This window comes from Amblyraja radiata, chromosome 9, assembly GCF_010909765.2.
Source record: "Amblyraja radiata isolate CabotCenter1 chromosome 9, sAmbRad1.1.pri, whole genome shotgun sequence".
Lineage (NCBI taxonomy): Eukaryota > Metazoa > Chordata > Chondrichthyes > Rajiformes > Rajidae > Amblyraja > Amblyraja radiata.
The window spans coordinates 65,881,862-65,898,277 of record NC_045964.1 but is presented as its reverse complement, the minus strand read 5'-3'; the positions used below and the strand labels follow the sequence as shown (position 1 = coordinate 65,898,277).

The window sequence follows — 16,416 nt, the reverse complement described above, 5'->3', positions numbered from 1 at the left end:
ACGCACCATGGACTGCTAGAAACCTAAAGAATTAGTAATTAACATAGAAGCAAACAATTAACTCTTTCAGGACGGAGGCACATGTCCCACACCATCAGTTACCGGAAATAGGTGGTGGTCCTGCAGTTTAAAACCAATACAATACTCAGCTAAGAGAAACAAATTGCCATTTGAATTGTCAGAATGGAACAGGATGCAAAATAATTTGTCAATTGCCTTTCCATCAAATATCAAGTAAAACATGCCGTGACTGCAGGGGTTGACTTGATTTTACATTCCTGATCGGCCAGTTCATTACACAAGGTGTTTAAGCATGTATTTATTCATATAAATAATGACTTGTTTGGCACTTGGCTCATGTGAAAATGTGCTACTGAATTTGAACAAATGACGAGGATGTGCACATCTCCAGCTCAACTTACTTAGCACATTAAGTAAAGTGTAAATTTACAGAATATAATTGAACTTTGGATCTGTACCTTTTACTTGAAATTTCCAGGACTTGCAATTTTTATTGATACCCACATACTATGAATTATATATTTCAATTCATATTTGCACAAAGTTCAAGGATAAAAAAGCACACAAATGGAGAGAACGAAACAAAATTTAAAATTTTTTAAAAATTCGGGTCACGGCCCTTTTATCTTAGCAAAATGCAACCACTGCCCCTCAATGGCCCTTCCTGGGACCATTTTTGCCCCCTTATCAAGCTTTTCCCTTGCACCTTAAGCCCAGATGCTCTTGTTTTGGACTCTCTTACGCTGGGAAAAAGATTGTGACCATTTATCTTCTCCATGATTCTTGCGATTTTATCATCCCTCCGTCTCCTCAGCTCCAGGGAAAAAAGGCCCAGCATATTCCGCTTCTCTTAACTGAAGTCCTACTAACAGTCTTGGAAATCAATTCTGCACCCTTAATGATATCTTCCTACAGCTGGGCAACCAGAGCTGTGCACAATACTCCAAGTGTGGTTTCATGAATGACTTGCACAGATGCAACATGACATGACATCCCAACTCCTGTACTCAATATCCTGGCCGATGAAAGCAAGCAGGCCAAGCGCCTTCTGAAGAAGGGTCTAGACCCGAAACATCACCTATTCCATAACTCCAGAATAGCTACCGGACCCACTGAGTTACTCCAGCTTTTTGCGTCAGCCTTCTTCACCATCCTGTCCATTTGTGTTACCGATCTCAAGAAACTATGCACCTGTATCCCTCGGACTGTCTGTTCCACAGCACTCTCTAGAGCCAAATACTAGCTGTCATCGTTTGATCTCCCTGCTGTGGGGTTAATGTTAGATAACACAGTTTTTACTTTAACAGATTTGTGATTAGATACGTCTGTAGGAAATAGACCGACCTTGTTTAGTCAACAGGAAACCAAGTTGTGACATCACATTAACTTTTCCAGAATTATGAAGATTTCCATTCTATCTACCGTCCATTAGACTATTTTCCTCATTTATCTAGATTCTGCTGTAATCTTAGATCGCCTTCAAGGTCGACTGCACCACGAGTTTTGGTTTCGTCCACCAATTTATTAGCCATGTTAACAATGTTGACATCCAAAGCATTAATATAAATGACAAATGGCAGTGTACCCAGCAGCGTCCCCCATGGCACATCATTGGTCACAGGCCTCAAAAATGAATAGCAACCCTCCACTTCCACCCTCTGACTCCTTCCATCAAGCTAATTTTATATCCAAAGGGTTAGCTCACCCAGTGCAGGTCCACTACAGATTTCCCAGGAACTGGTGATCCAGCACTTCCTTTATTCCGGACAAAATTACGAGAGCACATTTGAAATCTGGCCAGAAGGTACGCTGGAAAATATGGCGCCTAGGCTGGGTGAGGTGGCTGATGACAGCCCCATCAAGACTTCCGTGGCCAATTGGCGAGTTGAATTTACTGGCGGCGGCTGAGGCTCTTGAACTACAGCCTGGCAGGAGATGGCAGATCCCTTCCCATAGCCGACTTCAACAGCCGATCGGCCGGAACTCTGGAACTCCTGGCGGATCCAACGGATCCGTTCTCATAACCGGCTTCCGAGGCTGACTTTGCGGGTCGGTATCTCGGCTCCTTGGCGGCCTAGAGGGACCGTTCCGGTACCCTTGGACTCCTCTCGGAGGCCGTGACCTCTGTTTGTCCGGCAAAACAGATAATTCGGAAATGCTCAGGAACCAAGGGTGCTGGTAAATCGGTGGTGCACCTGTATCCCATGCGATCTAACCTTCCAGACCAACAGAACTTTGTCAAAGGCATTGCTAAAGTCCATGCAGACAATGTCTACTGCCCTGTCTTCATCAATCCTATTGGTGACCTCTTTAAAAAAAATCATTAAATTTAAGACCATTTCCTACTCAAAGTCATGCTGGCACAGTCAGTCCTTGCTAGTGATATATTCTAACCTTCACTGTGATAAATTATACTTCAATGAATTAAACCATGCGGTTCCTCAAATAAGATTTTCACATTTATGAGATTTCAAGTTAAAAGGCTTATATAAAAATAAGCCACTGTTAAAAATACTACAGGAAAGTAGAAATGTACAGAGGAGATTTACTAGAATGTTGCCTGGGTTTCAGCAACTAAGTTACAGAGAAAGGTTGATTAAGTTAGGTCTTTATTCTTTGGAGCGCAGAAGGTTAAGGGGGGGACTTGATAGAGGTCATTAAAATGATGAGAGGGATAGACAGAGTTGACGTGGATAAGCTTTTCCCATTGAGAGTAGGGAAGATTCAAACAAGAGGACATGACTTCAGAATTAAGGGACAGAAGTTTAGGGGTAACATGAGGGGGAACTTCTTTACTCAGAGAGTGGTAGCTGTGTGGAATGAGCTTCCAGTGGAAGTGGTGGAGGCAGGTTCGATTTTATCATTTAAAAATCAATTGGATAGGGTTATGGATGGGAAAGGAATGGAGGGTTATGGTATGAGTGCAGGCGGATGGGACTAAGGGAAAATAATTGTTCGGCACAGACTTGTAGGGCCGAGATGGCCTGTTTCCGTGCTGAAATTGTTATATGGTTATAGGAAAGAAGCTTTACGTTAATATGGAGAGTGATTGTGAGGAAAGAATTATGAATACAAATCGCAAAGATAAAGCGCAAATTAATTTGCTACACCACTAAGCTGAAGGAAAAGGTTTAAATTGATACAAGACATATGAATTACAAATCATATTAAAATGGTTGCAAGAAACAGGCATTGGTCACAGAAGGTCAGCCAATGTTTCGATTTGGAAGGACAGGAGTGTTGCCCCTAAAATACATCGTTCTACTTTACTGCAGAGAAAATCTAACCTTTTAAAAGAGGTCTAGATTTAATTGCTGCTAAATAAAGACAGGCTGAGATCATCAACGTGCTCAGTGTCAGGTTGCAGGTTCCAAAATAACTACCATTTTAAGATAGTTTTTGCATGTGCTAGGCAGCGTCTGTGGATGCTCAATGTACAGATTCAACAAATATCTGCTCAAAGGAGCTGGCAGTGTGTCTCAAGGCAAAGCACCAGACAAATGTATATTGCTCATCTACTTTTAAAATAGTTACTCAACAGATATTGAATTCCAAGATGAAAACAGTTGAAGTCAAACAGAAGCACGAGGCTGCGATGTGCAAAAACTTGCAAACTTTATACGCACTCTGATCAAAAGGACAGTTTATGAAGTAGATGGAACTATTTTAAAAAATTATAAGTACAGGAAATGAATTGAGACTCATTGAAATTCTGTTGAAAATAGGAGCAAGCAGACAAAACAGATGAGATGGACATGAAACCACAAAGTATGTGACCCAAGTTATGCTTTGTCATACCTTGGCGTAGCTTTCAAATATTATTTCATCCTTCTCAGCCTTTCACTGGCAAGATTTGATGTTTGTCATCAAGGATTGGTTTGGCAATTGCCTCCAGCTACAGCAAGAGTAAGTTGGCTTTGCACCAGGGACTTTGTCATGGCAAACATTAATGCTATGATCTCCCCTGCTGTGGGGTTAATGTTGGATAACATTGTTTTCACTTTAAAGGATTTGTGATTAGATAGGTTTTGTAGGCAATAGACTGACCCAGTTTATTCAACAGGGAACCAAGTTGTAACATCACATTAACTTTTCCAGAGTATAAAGGATTTCTATTTGAATCAATTCCCAAGAAATAGGTAGTTCTTGGAAACTCTGAATCTGCAGTCGCCATTTGAAGTAAAATGAAAACCACCGTTTTGTCTTTTCAAAGAGTATTCCAATTATTCCCAGTTAATTTCAATGATTTTGTTGACTTAAAAAGCTTTATACAGAAAGTGCTCAAGTTCTTCAGTCAGAAAGACATGCTATGTTTCCCTTTCAATAGATGCTGTCCGACTGATTAATTCACATTATTTCATGTTTGAACAGAAGACTTTGTGTATTTATTTGAATGTTTAATTATCAGCTTGTTTGTTGCTCATTTCATAATTTTATGCTGTTTTTTTAAATAAATCTTGCATAATGGTCTGCTGCTTTCATAGTTTTGGTTTTAAACCTGACAAGTTTTTCATCTTTCTTCCTGCTTATCGACGAAGGTTCAATAAAACCCAATGGTATCTCCTTCTGATGCTTAGAGTATACGTAAATCTAAATGATGGCTCAATAGTTTCTGGATACAAGCTTTATTAAATGTCACAAAATCTTGAGCATTTTCTAAACAAAGGGAAGGACAGAACAAAAAATATTTCAGATTTTTTTCCCCCCATTTTCTACATTTCCAAATATAGTAATTGATTAGTAGGATCTGGAAATATGCAAGTTACAACCATTCCGAAAGACTTGCATACTTGTTCTTCGCCAATCATCTCTATTCTCCTGCTGGGAAACAGGCAGACAACCTTGTTTGCTGTGGAACCTGATAGCCAAACAGGGAAACATTTAAGTTTTCCAGTGTCTTCATTACTCTGATGCACCCTCAAAAAGGTCTTCTCAATTGGTCTCTCGGGAGACTATTGTAGATTATCATTGTGACCGCAGTACAGATTCCCTATCAATTGATGGGTAAGCCTTTATATACTTTCTGAAGATTTCCATCATGATTTAGTTTATAATTCAACTGGAGCTGTTCCAAGTGGCATTTCTTTCCCCCCCAGAAGAATTCCGTACGTGTGTATATAATATCTAGCTCTTCCCATTTGGTTGTGCAATAGGAAAGCTAGTAGACACACACACACACACACAAAGTGTTCCATGCATACAAACAATGATTCTATCAGCAAACTAACCTTTTAGTTTAAAACATGCCACTGTTCCAATATTTTGCAAGATCTTTTTTTAAATTACGTATTTTTAGATGGGTCTAGATATATCATAAATCAGAGGAATAGCCTCACATTATGGAGTACTGCAAATTAAGCTGGAGTTCTTATGGAAAACATGATAGATGCCATTACAGCATTATGCAGGTGCAGCAGGCAGTGAAGAAAGCGAATGGTATGTTAGCATTCATAGCAAAAGGATTTGAGTATAGGAGCAGGGAGGTTCTACTGCAGTTGTACAGGGTCTTGGTGAGACCACACCTGGAGTATTGCGTACAGTTTTGGTCTCCTAATCTGAGGAAAGACATTCTTGCCATAGAGGGAGTACAGAGAAGGTTCACCAGACTGATTCCTGGGATGTCAGGAATTTCATATGAAGAAAGACTGGATAGACTCGGCTTGTACTCGCTAGAATATAGAAGATTGAGGGGGGGGGGGGATCTTATAGAAACTTACAAAATTCTTAAGGGGTTGGACAGGCTAGATGCAGGAAGATTGTTCCCGATGTTAGGGAAGTCCAGAATAAGGGGTCACAGTTTAAGGATAAAGGGGAAATCTTTTAGGACCGAGATGAGGAAAACATTTTTCACACAGAGTGTGGTGAATCTCTGGAATTCTCTGCCACAGAAGGTAGTTGAGGCCAGTTCATTGGCTATATTTAAGAGGGAGTTAGATGTGGCCCTTGTGGCTAAAGGGATCAGGGGGTGTGGAGAGAAGGCAGGTACAGGATACCGAGTTGGATGATCAGCCATGATCATATCAAATGACGGTGCAGGCTCGAAGGGCCGAATGGCCTACTCCTACACCTATTTTCTATGTTTCTATTATGTCACGATTAATGAGCAAGTACAAAATAATTCAGATCATAAGATCGTAAGTGATAGGAGTAGAATTAGGCCCATCAAGTCTACTCCGCCATTCAATCATGGCTGATCTCTCTCTCCCTCCAAACCCCATTCCCCTGCCTTCTCCCCATAACCCCCGATACCCGATCATTTCCAAACTACAAAAAACAGCTACACACGATTATTAATGCACTGATCTTTGCCGGCCAAACTACTGCAAGGAAATCAGACAAAGCGGGTGAAAATAAAAGCAAACCTTAATGTCTTTAGTTGCCTTCAATCCAAAACCCTCTTCTGGGAAGTAAGTGATTTCAAAACCTTCTGTTGAGGCTCCACAGTCAGCTGCCCACTGCAATAGTTCATCAAAGTGTTGTTCTCTGTTCCCATCAAAGATGACCGATAACCCTAAATGGCCAGAGAGCAACTTAAAATCATAACAGTCAAGCAAACTTGAAAACCTATTAGTGGGAAAAGCAGCAAAGTAAAAACAGAACCAATTTAGTAATGGGCATTGGAAAATGTTATGAAAGAATCAAGTGTTAATTGTCATATGTACTGACAATGGAGCAATTAAATTCTTATTTGTTTCAGCTTAAAAAGGTCCATAAATGTAATATAGGAATACAATCATATAACTTTGGGTTATATGAGTCTTTTGCCCAGAGTAGGGGAATCGACGACCAGAGGCATAGGTTCAAGGTTAAGGGGAAAAGATTTAATAGGAATCCGAGGGGTAATTTTGTCACACAAAGGGTGGTGGGAGTTTGGAACATGCTGCCAGAGGAGGTAGTGGAGGCTGGGACTATCCCATGGGTTAAGAAACGGTTGGACAGGTCCATGGTTAGGACAGGTTTGGTGGGATATGGACCAAGCGCAGGCAAGTGGGACTAGGGCAGCTGGGGCATTGTTGGCCGGTGTGGGCGAGTTGGGCCGAAGGGCCTGTTTCCACACTGTATCACTCACTCTATGACTCTTATAACTGTATGCATCATTCAATTAACCGAATGTTGACACCACTGATGATCATGCTGCATAACTTGACAGGAGAAGTAGGCTGCTACACAAACTAATAGCACACAATACAAAATAAAATTCAGAAAAGTATAAAATAAAAGCTTGACAACTTATTAGAAACTTAGTCCACCACGTTTGCCATGTTATGTCGTGTCGTCAGTGTGTAAAGCTACCTATCTCGCATTTTATAGAGAATATATATACACATATATATACACACATATATATACACATATATATACACACATATATATACACACACACACATGTATATATATAAATTTAGATACATAAATATATATAATTTATGTGTGTGTGCGCGTGCTTGCATGTGTTAGGTACAGCACCTGGTGCCAGAGTGAAGGGCCTGTCCCACTTTCACAGCCTAATTCACGACCTTATTTACTCGGGGACATTTTTCATCAGGCTAGAAAAAACGTCCCGACCTACTTGATGCCACGAGTACCTACGACTAGCTTCGTGGCCTGCTACGACCTACCAATGACCTCCTACGACCTCGTGACGAACATGCTACGAGTATGAGTCAAGGGCAAACTTGTTAGAGGTCATGAATTAGGTCGTGAAAGTGGGACAGGCCCTTTAACGTACTAGCATAGATTAAGGATTACAATTCCACTCAAAGGACCATTCTGTACTTTAGGAAGCAAATCACAGAAATAACATGATACAGCAGAAGTAGAAAGCCAATCCCTTGTTCCGGCTCCACACTCAATTAGATCATTACAATGACAGTGGGTTCGGGCAGGGTTTGATTATGTGCGGAACAGAACCCATATTAGCTAGCTATTACCCAAAGGAGGAAATCCTACATCCATACCTTTTTGCTTTTTACGGATTTTCTCAATCAAGCCTCGGATTTGCACATATTCTTCCCACTCCTTTCCTGGTGCAGTGGAAGGATTACTACACTCTTGAAAAGAAAGATTAAAAGTGGAAATATATTACATAACATGTACCACTTGGCTGCCTTATCCTGTGGAGGGTGAAAACGTATAGAATTAGCAACCCATCACTTCGCTTTTATGTCTAATATTTCAAACCACTTAAACTAATAGGATACATGTCAGACCTTTGCCCAACTATCAGCCAATCAAAAATCCCATCATCTGTCTTCATCTATTACCTGCCACAGTTTGTCCTTGCTCTCTTCCAACTTTCTTGGAAGATCATGACCCTAAACATCAGCAAGCCACGTTCTCCAGGGATGCTGCCTGACCTGCGGAGTTACTCCAAAACTTGGTATCTTTTTTTGTAAACTAGCATCTGTAGTTCCTTGTTTCTAGGATAATTCTGTCACTATCCCTGTTTGAAATCCGTAAGTTTATCCATCCTTAAAAGGACAGTAATTTGTGGGTCGTTACATATAATAAAATCACAGACACTTCAGCATTGACAGGGGTGAACATCTCCAACCTCAAGTAAAACTCCATACAGACAGCATCCATCATCACAATTGAACCAGAGTCTCTGGCATTGTAAGGCAGCTACTCTACCGCTGTGCCACTGTGTCGCCCCAGAAGAATGAAGACCTCTTTGACCTGCATTTGTTGCAATCCATTTTTGCACTCTATGGAACAATGTTACCATAGATTGAGTTAATGAACCAGATATACCCAGCTTTCAATGTGTGATATTTAAATCACCATATTACTCACAGCATCCTCTTACAATCACAGTGTCCCATAACATCGTTCACTCAGAACAATCTCAGAGAATATAAAAGTAGTGCAAAATATCTGGCACGAGTCAGGTTATTAAATCTCAATGGTACACAAAATTGCTGGGGAAACTCAGCGGGTGCAGCAGCATCTATGGAGCGAAGGAAATAGGCGACGTTTCGGGCCGAAACCCTTCTTCAGACTTCAGATTAAATCTCAATGCTGTGACAGAATACATGGTACTGATACACGGACAGCACATGGTTGATTCAAGGCCAATTTATAAAGGGACTTGGCCAACACCAACTGAAGAAAGGGATTGAAAGTTACAGCAATAACATTAACGGTTCATTCAAGTGAGGACAAGAGAAGGATGATTTTAGAAAGTGGCCAGGAGTTTGGAGTCGGAATGGAGCGAGGGCGACCGTGGAATCTTTTTTTAAAAATTATCTTTTCAAAGATGTGAAAACATCTTTTTAGGGTTGACACGGTGGTGCAGAATTGCTGCCTTACAGTGCCAGATACCCAGGTACATTCTCCCCAAGACCACGTGGGTTTTCCCTGGGTGCTCCAGTTTCCTCCCACACTCCAAAGAGGTACAGGTTTGTAGGTTAATTGGCTTTGGCAAAAATTGTAAATTGTCCCTAGGATAGTGTTAGAGTAGACAATAGACAACAGGTGCAGGAGGAGGCCATTCGGCCCTTTGAGCCAGCACCGCCATTCAATGTGCTCATGGCTGATCATCCCCAATCAGTACCCCGTTCCTGCCTTCTCCCCATATCCCCTGACTCCGCTATCTTTAAGAGCCCTTTCTAGCTCTCTCTTCAAAGTATCCAGAGAACCGGCCTCCACCGCCCTCCAAGGCAGGGAATTCCACAGACTCACAACTCTGTGAGAAAAAGTGCTTCCTCATCTCCGTTCTAAATGGCTTACCCCTTGTTCCTAAACTGTGGCCCCTGGTTCTGGACTCCCCCAACATCGGGAACATGTTTCCTGACTCTAGCGTGTCCAAACCCTAAACAATCTTACATGTTTCAATAGGATATCCTCTCATCCTTCTAAACTCCAGAGTGTAAAAGCCCAGCCGCACCATTCTCTCAGCATATGTCAGTCCCGCCATCCCAGGAATTAACCTTGTAAACCTACGCTGCACTCCCTCAATAGCAAGAATGTCCTTCCTTCAATTAGGGGACCAAAACTGCACACAATACTCCAGGTGTGGTTTCACTAGGGCTCTGTACAACTGCAGAAGGACCTCTTCGCTCCTATACTCGACTCCTCTTGTTATAAAGGCCAACATGCCATTCGCTTTCTTCACTGCCTGCTGTACGTGCATGCTTACTTTCATAGATAGATAAACAAGGACCTCCAGATCCCATTCTACTTCCCCATTTCCCAACTTGACGCCATTTAGATAGAAATCTGCCTTCCTGTTTTTGATACCAAAGTGGATAACCTCACATTTATCCACATTAAAATTTATTTGCCATGCATCTACCCACTCCCCCAACCTGTCCAAGTCACCCTGCATTCTCATAGCATCCTCCTCACAGTTCACACTGCCACCCAGCTTTGTGTCATCTGCAAATTTGATAATGTTACTGGATCCCTTCATCCAAATCATTGATGTATATTGTAAATAGTTGCGGTCCCAGCACCGACCCTTGCGGTACCCCACTAGTCACTGCCTGCCATTCTGAAGAGGACCCGTTAATCCTTACTCTTTATTTCCTGTCTGCCAACCAATATTCTATCCATGTCAGCACTCTACCCCCAATACCATGTGCCCTAATTTTGCCCACTAATCTCCTATATGGGACCTTATCAAATGCTTTCTGAAAGTCCAGGTACACTACATCCACTGGCTCTCCTTTGTCCATTTTCCTAGTTAAATCCTCAAAAAAATTCAAGAAGACTAGTCAAGCATGATTTCCCCTTCGTAAATCCATGCTGACTCGGACTGATCCTGTTACTGCTATCCAAATGTGCCGTAATTTCATCTTTTATAATTGACTCCAGCATCTTCCCCACCACCGATGTCAGGCTAACTGGTCTATAATTCCCTGTTTTCTCTCTCCTGCCTTTCTTAAAAAGTGGGATAACATTAGCTGCCCTCCAATCCACTGGAACTGATCCTGAATCTATAGAACATTGGAAAATTATCACCAATGCATCCACGATTTCTAGAGCCACTTCCTTAAGTACCCTGGGATGCAGACCATCAGGCCCTGGTGGTCTGCATCACAGGGTAAATGCTGGTCGAACGGCCTGTTTCCTCGCTGTATCGCTAAATTACATTTAAAAGGAACATTACATTTGTGCAGTGATTTCTAATTTGCTGGAAGTGCAATTGGACTTGTTGCTGGTGAAAGGGGAACACACCTACACCCTACGGGTGTCAGGGGTTACAGGGAGAAGGCGGGAGAATGGGGGAGTAGACTTGATGGGCCGAATGGCCTAATTCTGCTCTTATCACATGACCTAATTGCACTGATTTTAGAAAAGATATTGTCCAATTAAGTTATATTAAGTGACAGTCCAAACTGAGCTGTCAATGCACTAATACCAGTATATCACTCAGTGGAGTTAAAGCAGGTTAAAAGTATACTTACTCTGTAACAGCTCAGTTATCAGATTCATTATTTCCTTTGTAGAAACAGTGGCTGTGGCTCCACCTCCTCCTGATTTTTGAGTTTTGACTCTACTCTTTTTCCCCATTGTTCTGTTATAAAATAAAGCAGCACAAAATTACACATTAGTTCATATTTACACTTTAAAAAAAGACAGACACCAGCAAAAATTCAACTTTAATCATAATGTTTCCACGTAAAATCTCAAAAAAGTTGCACCTAACGCAAAAGACTGTTCATTCACCTGCAGGTCACTCTGAAGGTTGAAACTTAAAATTCATCTCACATCGAAGGAGATTACAGAAAGTGGTGAACTCTGCCCAGTCCATCACGGGTACTCACCTCCCCATCATTGAAGGGATCTACAAGGAGGCACGACCTCAAAAAGGCAGCCAGCGTTAAGAACCCAAAAGAGAGATTACAAAAAGTGAACGCTGACCAGTCCATCACAGGTGCTGACCTCCCCCACCATCGAAGGGGTATGCCTCAAAAAAAGCAGCCAGCATCATCAAACCCCACTCTGGCCAGATTCTCATTCCACTCCTGCCATCAGGAAAAAGGCAAAAGGAGTCCGAAAATTAACATCAAGGTTCAGCAGCAGCTTATTCCCAACAACCATCAGGCGATTAAACACTACGAACTTCAACTAAACCCCGAAAAACGAACTGCCTTGATTGCACTAGGGACCTGGTGCCTTGTTTTTTAATCTTTGCACCATATTGTTCCTTGTGTTTTTAATATATTGAACTTAATTTTGTTCTTTATGTTGGTATCTACTATGTTTACATACTTGTTGTGCTGCTGCAGGTAAGAATTTCATTGTTCTCTTGAATCTTCAAGTTCAAGTTCAAGTTAGTTTATTGTCATGTGTCCCTGTGTAGGACAATGAAATTCTTGCTTTGCTTAAGCACACAGAAAATAGTAGGCATTTACTACAAAACAGATAAATGTGTCCATATACCATGATATAAATATATACACACATGAATAAATAAACTGATAGTGCAAATAACAGAAAGTGGTTGGTAATAATCAGAGTTTTGTCCGAGCCAGGTTTAATAGCCTGATGGCTGAGGGGAAGTAACTATTCCTGAACCTGGTTGTTGCAGTCTTCAGGCTCCTGTACCTTCTACCTGAAGGTAGCAGGGAGATGAGTGTGTGGCCAGGATGGTGTGGGTCTTTGATGATACTGCCAGCCTTTTTGAGGCAGCGACTGCGATAAATCCCCTCGATGGAAGGAAGGTCAGAGCCGATGATGGACTGGGCAGTGTTTACAACTTTTTGTAGTCTTTTCCTTTCCAGGGCGCTCAAATTGCCGAACCAAGCCACGATGCAACCGGTCAGCATGCTCTCGACTGTGCACCTGTAGAAGTTAGAGAGAGTCTTCCTTGACAATCCGACTCTCCGTAATCTTCTCAGGAAGTAGAGGCGCTGATGTGCTTTTTTGATGATTGCATTAGTGTTCTCGGACCAGGAAAGATCTTCAGAGATGTGCACGCCCAGGAATTTGAAGCTCTTGACCCTTTCAACCATCGACCCGTTGATATAAATGGGGCTGTGGGTCCCCCTCCTACTCCTTCCAAAGTCCACAATCAGTTCCTTGGTTTTGCTGGTGTTGAGGGCCAGGTTATTGCGCTGGCACCATATGGACAGTTGCTCGATCTCTCTTCTGTACTCTGACTCATCCCCATCAGTGATACGCCCCACAATAGTGGTGTCGTCAGCGAACTTGATGATGGAGTTCGCACTGTGGTTCGCTACGCAGTCATGGGTATAGAGTGAGTACAGCAGGGGGCTGAGCACGCAGCCTTGAGGTGCTCCCGTGCTGATTGTTATTGAGGCTGACACATTTCCACCAATACGAACAGACTGTGGTCTGTGGACGAGGAAGTCAAGGATCCAGTTGCAGAGGGATGCGCAGAGACCCAGTTCTGCGAGTTTGGTAACCAGTTTGGAGGGGATGATTGTGTTAAATGCCGAGCTGTAATCAATGAATAACAGCCTGACATATGAGTTTTTGTTGTCCAAGTGGTCCAGTGCGGAGTGGAGGGCCAGCGAGATCGCATCCACCGTTGATCTGTTGTGGCGGTACGCGAACTGCAGTGGGTCCAGGTTTTTGTCGATGTAGGAGTTGATTTGCTCCATGATCAACCTCTCAAAGCACTTCATCACCACCGGCGTTAGTGCTACTGGTCGATAGTCATTGAGGCACGTCACCTTACTCTTCTTGGGCACCGGTATAATTGATGCCCTTTTAAAGCAGGTGGGGACCTCAGACCTCAGAAGTGAGAGGTTGAAAATGTCCGTAAAAACTCCCGCCAGTTGGTCCGCACAGGTTTTTAGAACACGGCCGGGTATACCATCAGGTCCAGGTGCTTTTCGGGGGTTCACCCCTCTGAAGGATTTCCTGACATCGGCCTCTGTAACTGAGACTGAAATGCCATCACAGCGAATGGGGGATCGGGAAGGCACATCGGTATTCTCCCTGTCAAAGCGTGCGTAAAACGCATTGAGCTCGTCAGGGAGTGATGTTACACCGGCATTCGAGCTGCCTCCTGGTTTTGCCTTGTAGGAGGTGATTGCATTCAGACCCTGCCACAGCTGCCGAACATCTGTCTCGTCCTCCAGTTTGGAGCAGAAGTCCCTTTTGGCCTTTTTGATGGCCTTACCAAGGTCGTATCTGGTCTTCATGTAGGCCACTGTATCGTTGGAAGTGAATGCCCTGTGCCTGGACTTCAGGAGAGTGCGGATCTCAAAGTTCATCCAAGGTTTCTGATTGGGAAACACACGGAAGGTTTTTGTAGGGATGCAGTCCTCCACACATTTCTTTATGAAGTCTGTAACAACTGTGGCGTATTCGTTCAAGTCCGTTGCCGAGTCCTTGAACATTGCCCAGTCTACAGACTCCAAACAGTCCTGGAGTTGTTCTTCTGCCCCCCCCGACCTATTGTTGGCTTAATAATCAACATATCAAACAGTCAAGGATTTTATTATTGGTCAGCCATTTGATTATTTTTTCGCTTGGAATATTTCGTTTAATTTGGAGATGCAGCGTGGAAACAAGCTCGTCTGCACACCAAATCCACACCGACCAGCGATCCCCGCACACTAACACTATCCTGCACACACTAAGGACAATTTACATTTATACCAAGCCAATTAACCTACAAACCTGTACGTCTTTGGCTTGTGGGAAGGAACCGAAGATCTCGGAGAAAATTCACGCAGGTCCCGGGAAGAACGTACAAACTCTGTGCAGACAGCACCTGTGGTCAGGATCGAATCCGGCGCTCTGGCGCTGTAAGGTGGCAACTCTACCACTGCGCCATGTGCTGCCCACATGTGACTGTGACTACGTTTCCGACTCTTCAGAGCTCACGGATGGTATGGAGACAATACTAGGTGTAGGAGAAATACATACCCAAATGGAAGAATGAAGAATAAAAAGAGAGATAAATAAAAATGACAAAATCCTGCCAGAAGAAATGGGAGACACAATGGGGCAAAAGAAGGGAATTAATAAAAATTATTCGATAGGGCATTTCAGTCGGTATGGATGGGTTGCACCCAAGTGCCTGTTTCCCTACTCGATGACTCTATTAGAAGCGTGACCAATGCAAAATTCGGATTCCTCAAAACGTGTAATTGACATCAACCTTGAATGAAAAACTTTATACTAACTGTCGAGATATTAAAGTGAGGCCAAGAACAACAAAGATGTAAAACAAAACACAAGTTGGATAGGTTTCTAACTGATGCAATAGAATTAAAAGTGCCAGAGGAATACTGCAAAGTTAACATGGAGGTAAAAGGAAAATAGGGAGGATTAAAAGAATATATTAACAGCCAAAAGTAAACTTAAAATACAGCCCAGCGCCCCAAGCTCAAGAAAAATGAGACTATTATACTCAGCAATTGCAAAAACACATCAAATCAAAATGTATACAGCAAAAAAAATAACAATACAAACTGCATCCATCCACACGGGGGCGCCGTTTGAACAGTCTGTCTGTTTATTTTTTATCTTTTTGTTATTTTTAGTTCGTTTAAAAGTATGGTTTGGAGGTTTTAGTCTTTTTATGTGGGGGAGGGGGGCAGGGGGAACTGTTTCCCAGTCACTACCTGGCGAGGATGCGACGATTCTCCGAGTCGCATCTTCGCCCCCCCCCCCCCTCGCGGCCTACCAACTGGATTGGCACGGCCTTTCCTGTTGGAGACCGGCAAGAGCTTCAGCAGCAGCAGCACTGAATTAACATCGCGGAGCAGAGCAGGCGATGCCAAGTTACTGAGGATCACTTGTTGTAGCTCCATAGCGTTGGGCCTGCTGCTTCTACATCGCGAAGCTGTGGTTTGCGGAGCTTCCAGCTGCGGGCGGTGCTGACCAACACCGCGGAGTCCTGGTGGTCCCTTTGCCGAGGGCCGCCAGTGTGATTCTCCGCCCAGCTCGCCCTGTGGACTTCCAGAGCCGCGGACTCCAATAGGAAGTGGCCGATTCGGAACTCCAAACCGCTGAGAGTGTTCTCCGTTCCGACGTCAGAGTTTCGATCATCCCGGCGATAGGGCCTAAACATCGGGGCCCCTGACCACGGGTGAACAAGGAGGAAGATGGCTGAACTGTAATGCCTTTCTTTAGTGGGAAACGTTGATTCTGTTGTGTGGGGATGTTTATGTTAAATTCTATTGTGTGTTGTGTTCTTTTTTTATTCGTATGGCTATATGGCAACTCAAATTTCACTGTACCAACTGGTGCATGTGACAATAAATGTAAACTTGAACTTGAAAATGTTAAGCCTGCAGGTTTTGGCCAAATTAGAGGCATGTGGCCAATTTAAGACTGAGAATCAAAGACTGATGACTCACACTTAAGGTGCTGCATGAAAGAGCTACAGAGCGAGGTTCTCGTGAAGGAGTACTGAATTGAGAGGGGAAGGTTGGAGCTATTCGGCCTTGAAATTAGGAATCAATG

The 16,416-nt window shown here is 43.0% G+C and overlaps 1 protein-coding gene across 4 annotated transcripts in view; it reads right to left on the bottom strand.

The window, feature by feature from the left end:
• The window catches only part of setd3 (SET domain containing 3, actin histidine methyltransferase), a 120,962-nt gene that overhangs the window by 78,479 nt on the left and 26,067 nt on the right, over positions 1–16,416 (bottom strand). For all 4 annotated transcript variants that reach the window (XR_004413153.1, XM_033027682.1, XM_033027684.1 and 1 more), the window contains exons 2-4: positions 11,433–11,542; positions 7,980–8,072; positions 6,384–6,532 (exon numbers count right to left, since the gene is read on the bottom strand). Coding sequence is in view for 3 of the 4 variants with exons in the window: in XM_033027682.1 (XP_032883573.1) it covers positions 6,384–6,532; positions 7,980–8,072; positions 11,433–11,538 (348 nt within the window). In the remaining variant the exon portion in view is untranslated. The remainder of the gene's footprint in view (positions 1–6,383; positions 6,533–7,979; positions 8,073–11,432; positions 11,543–16,416) is intronic.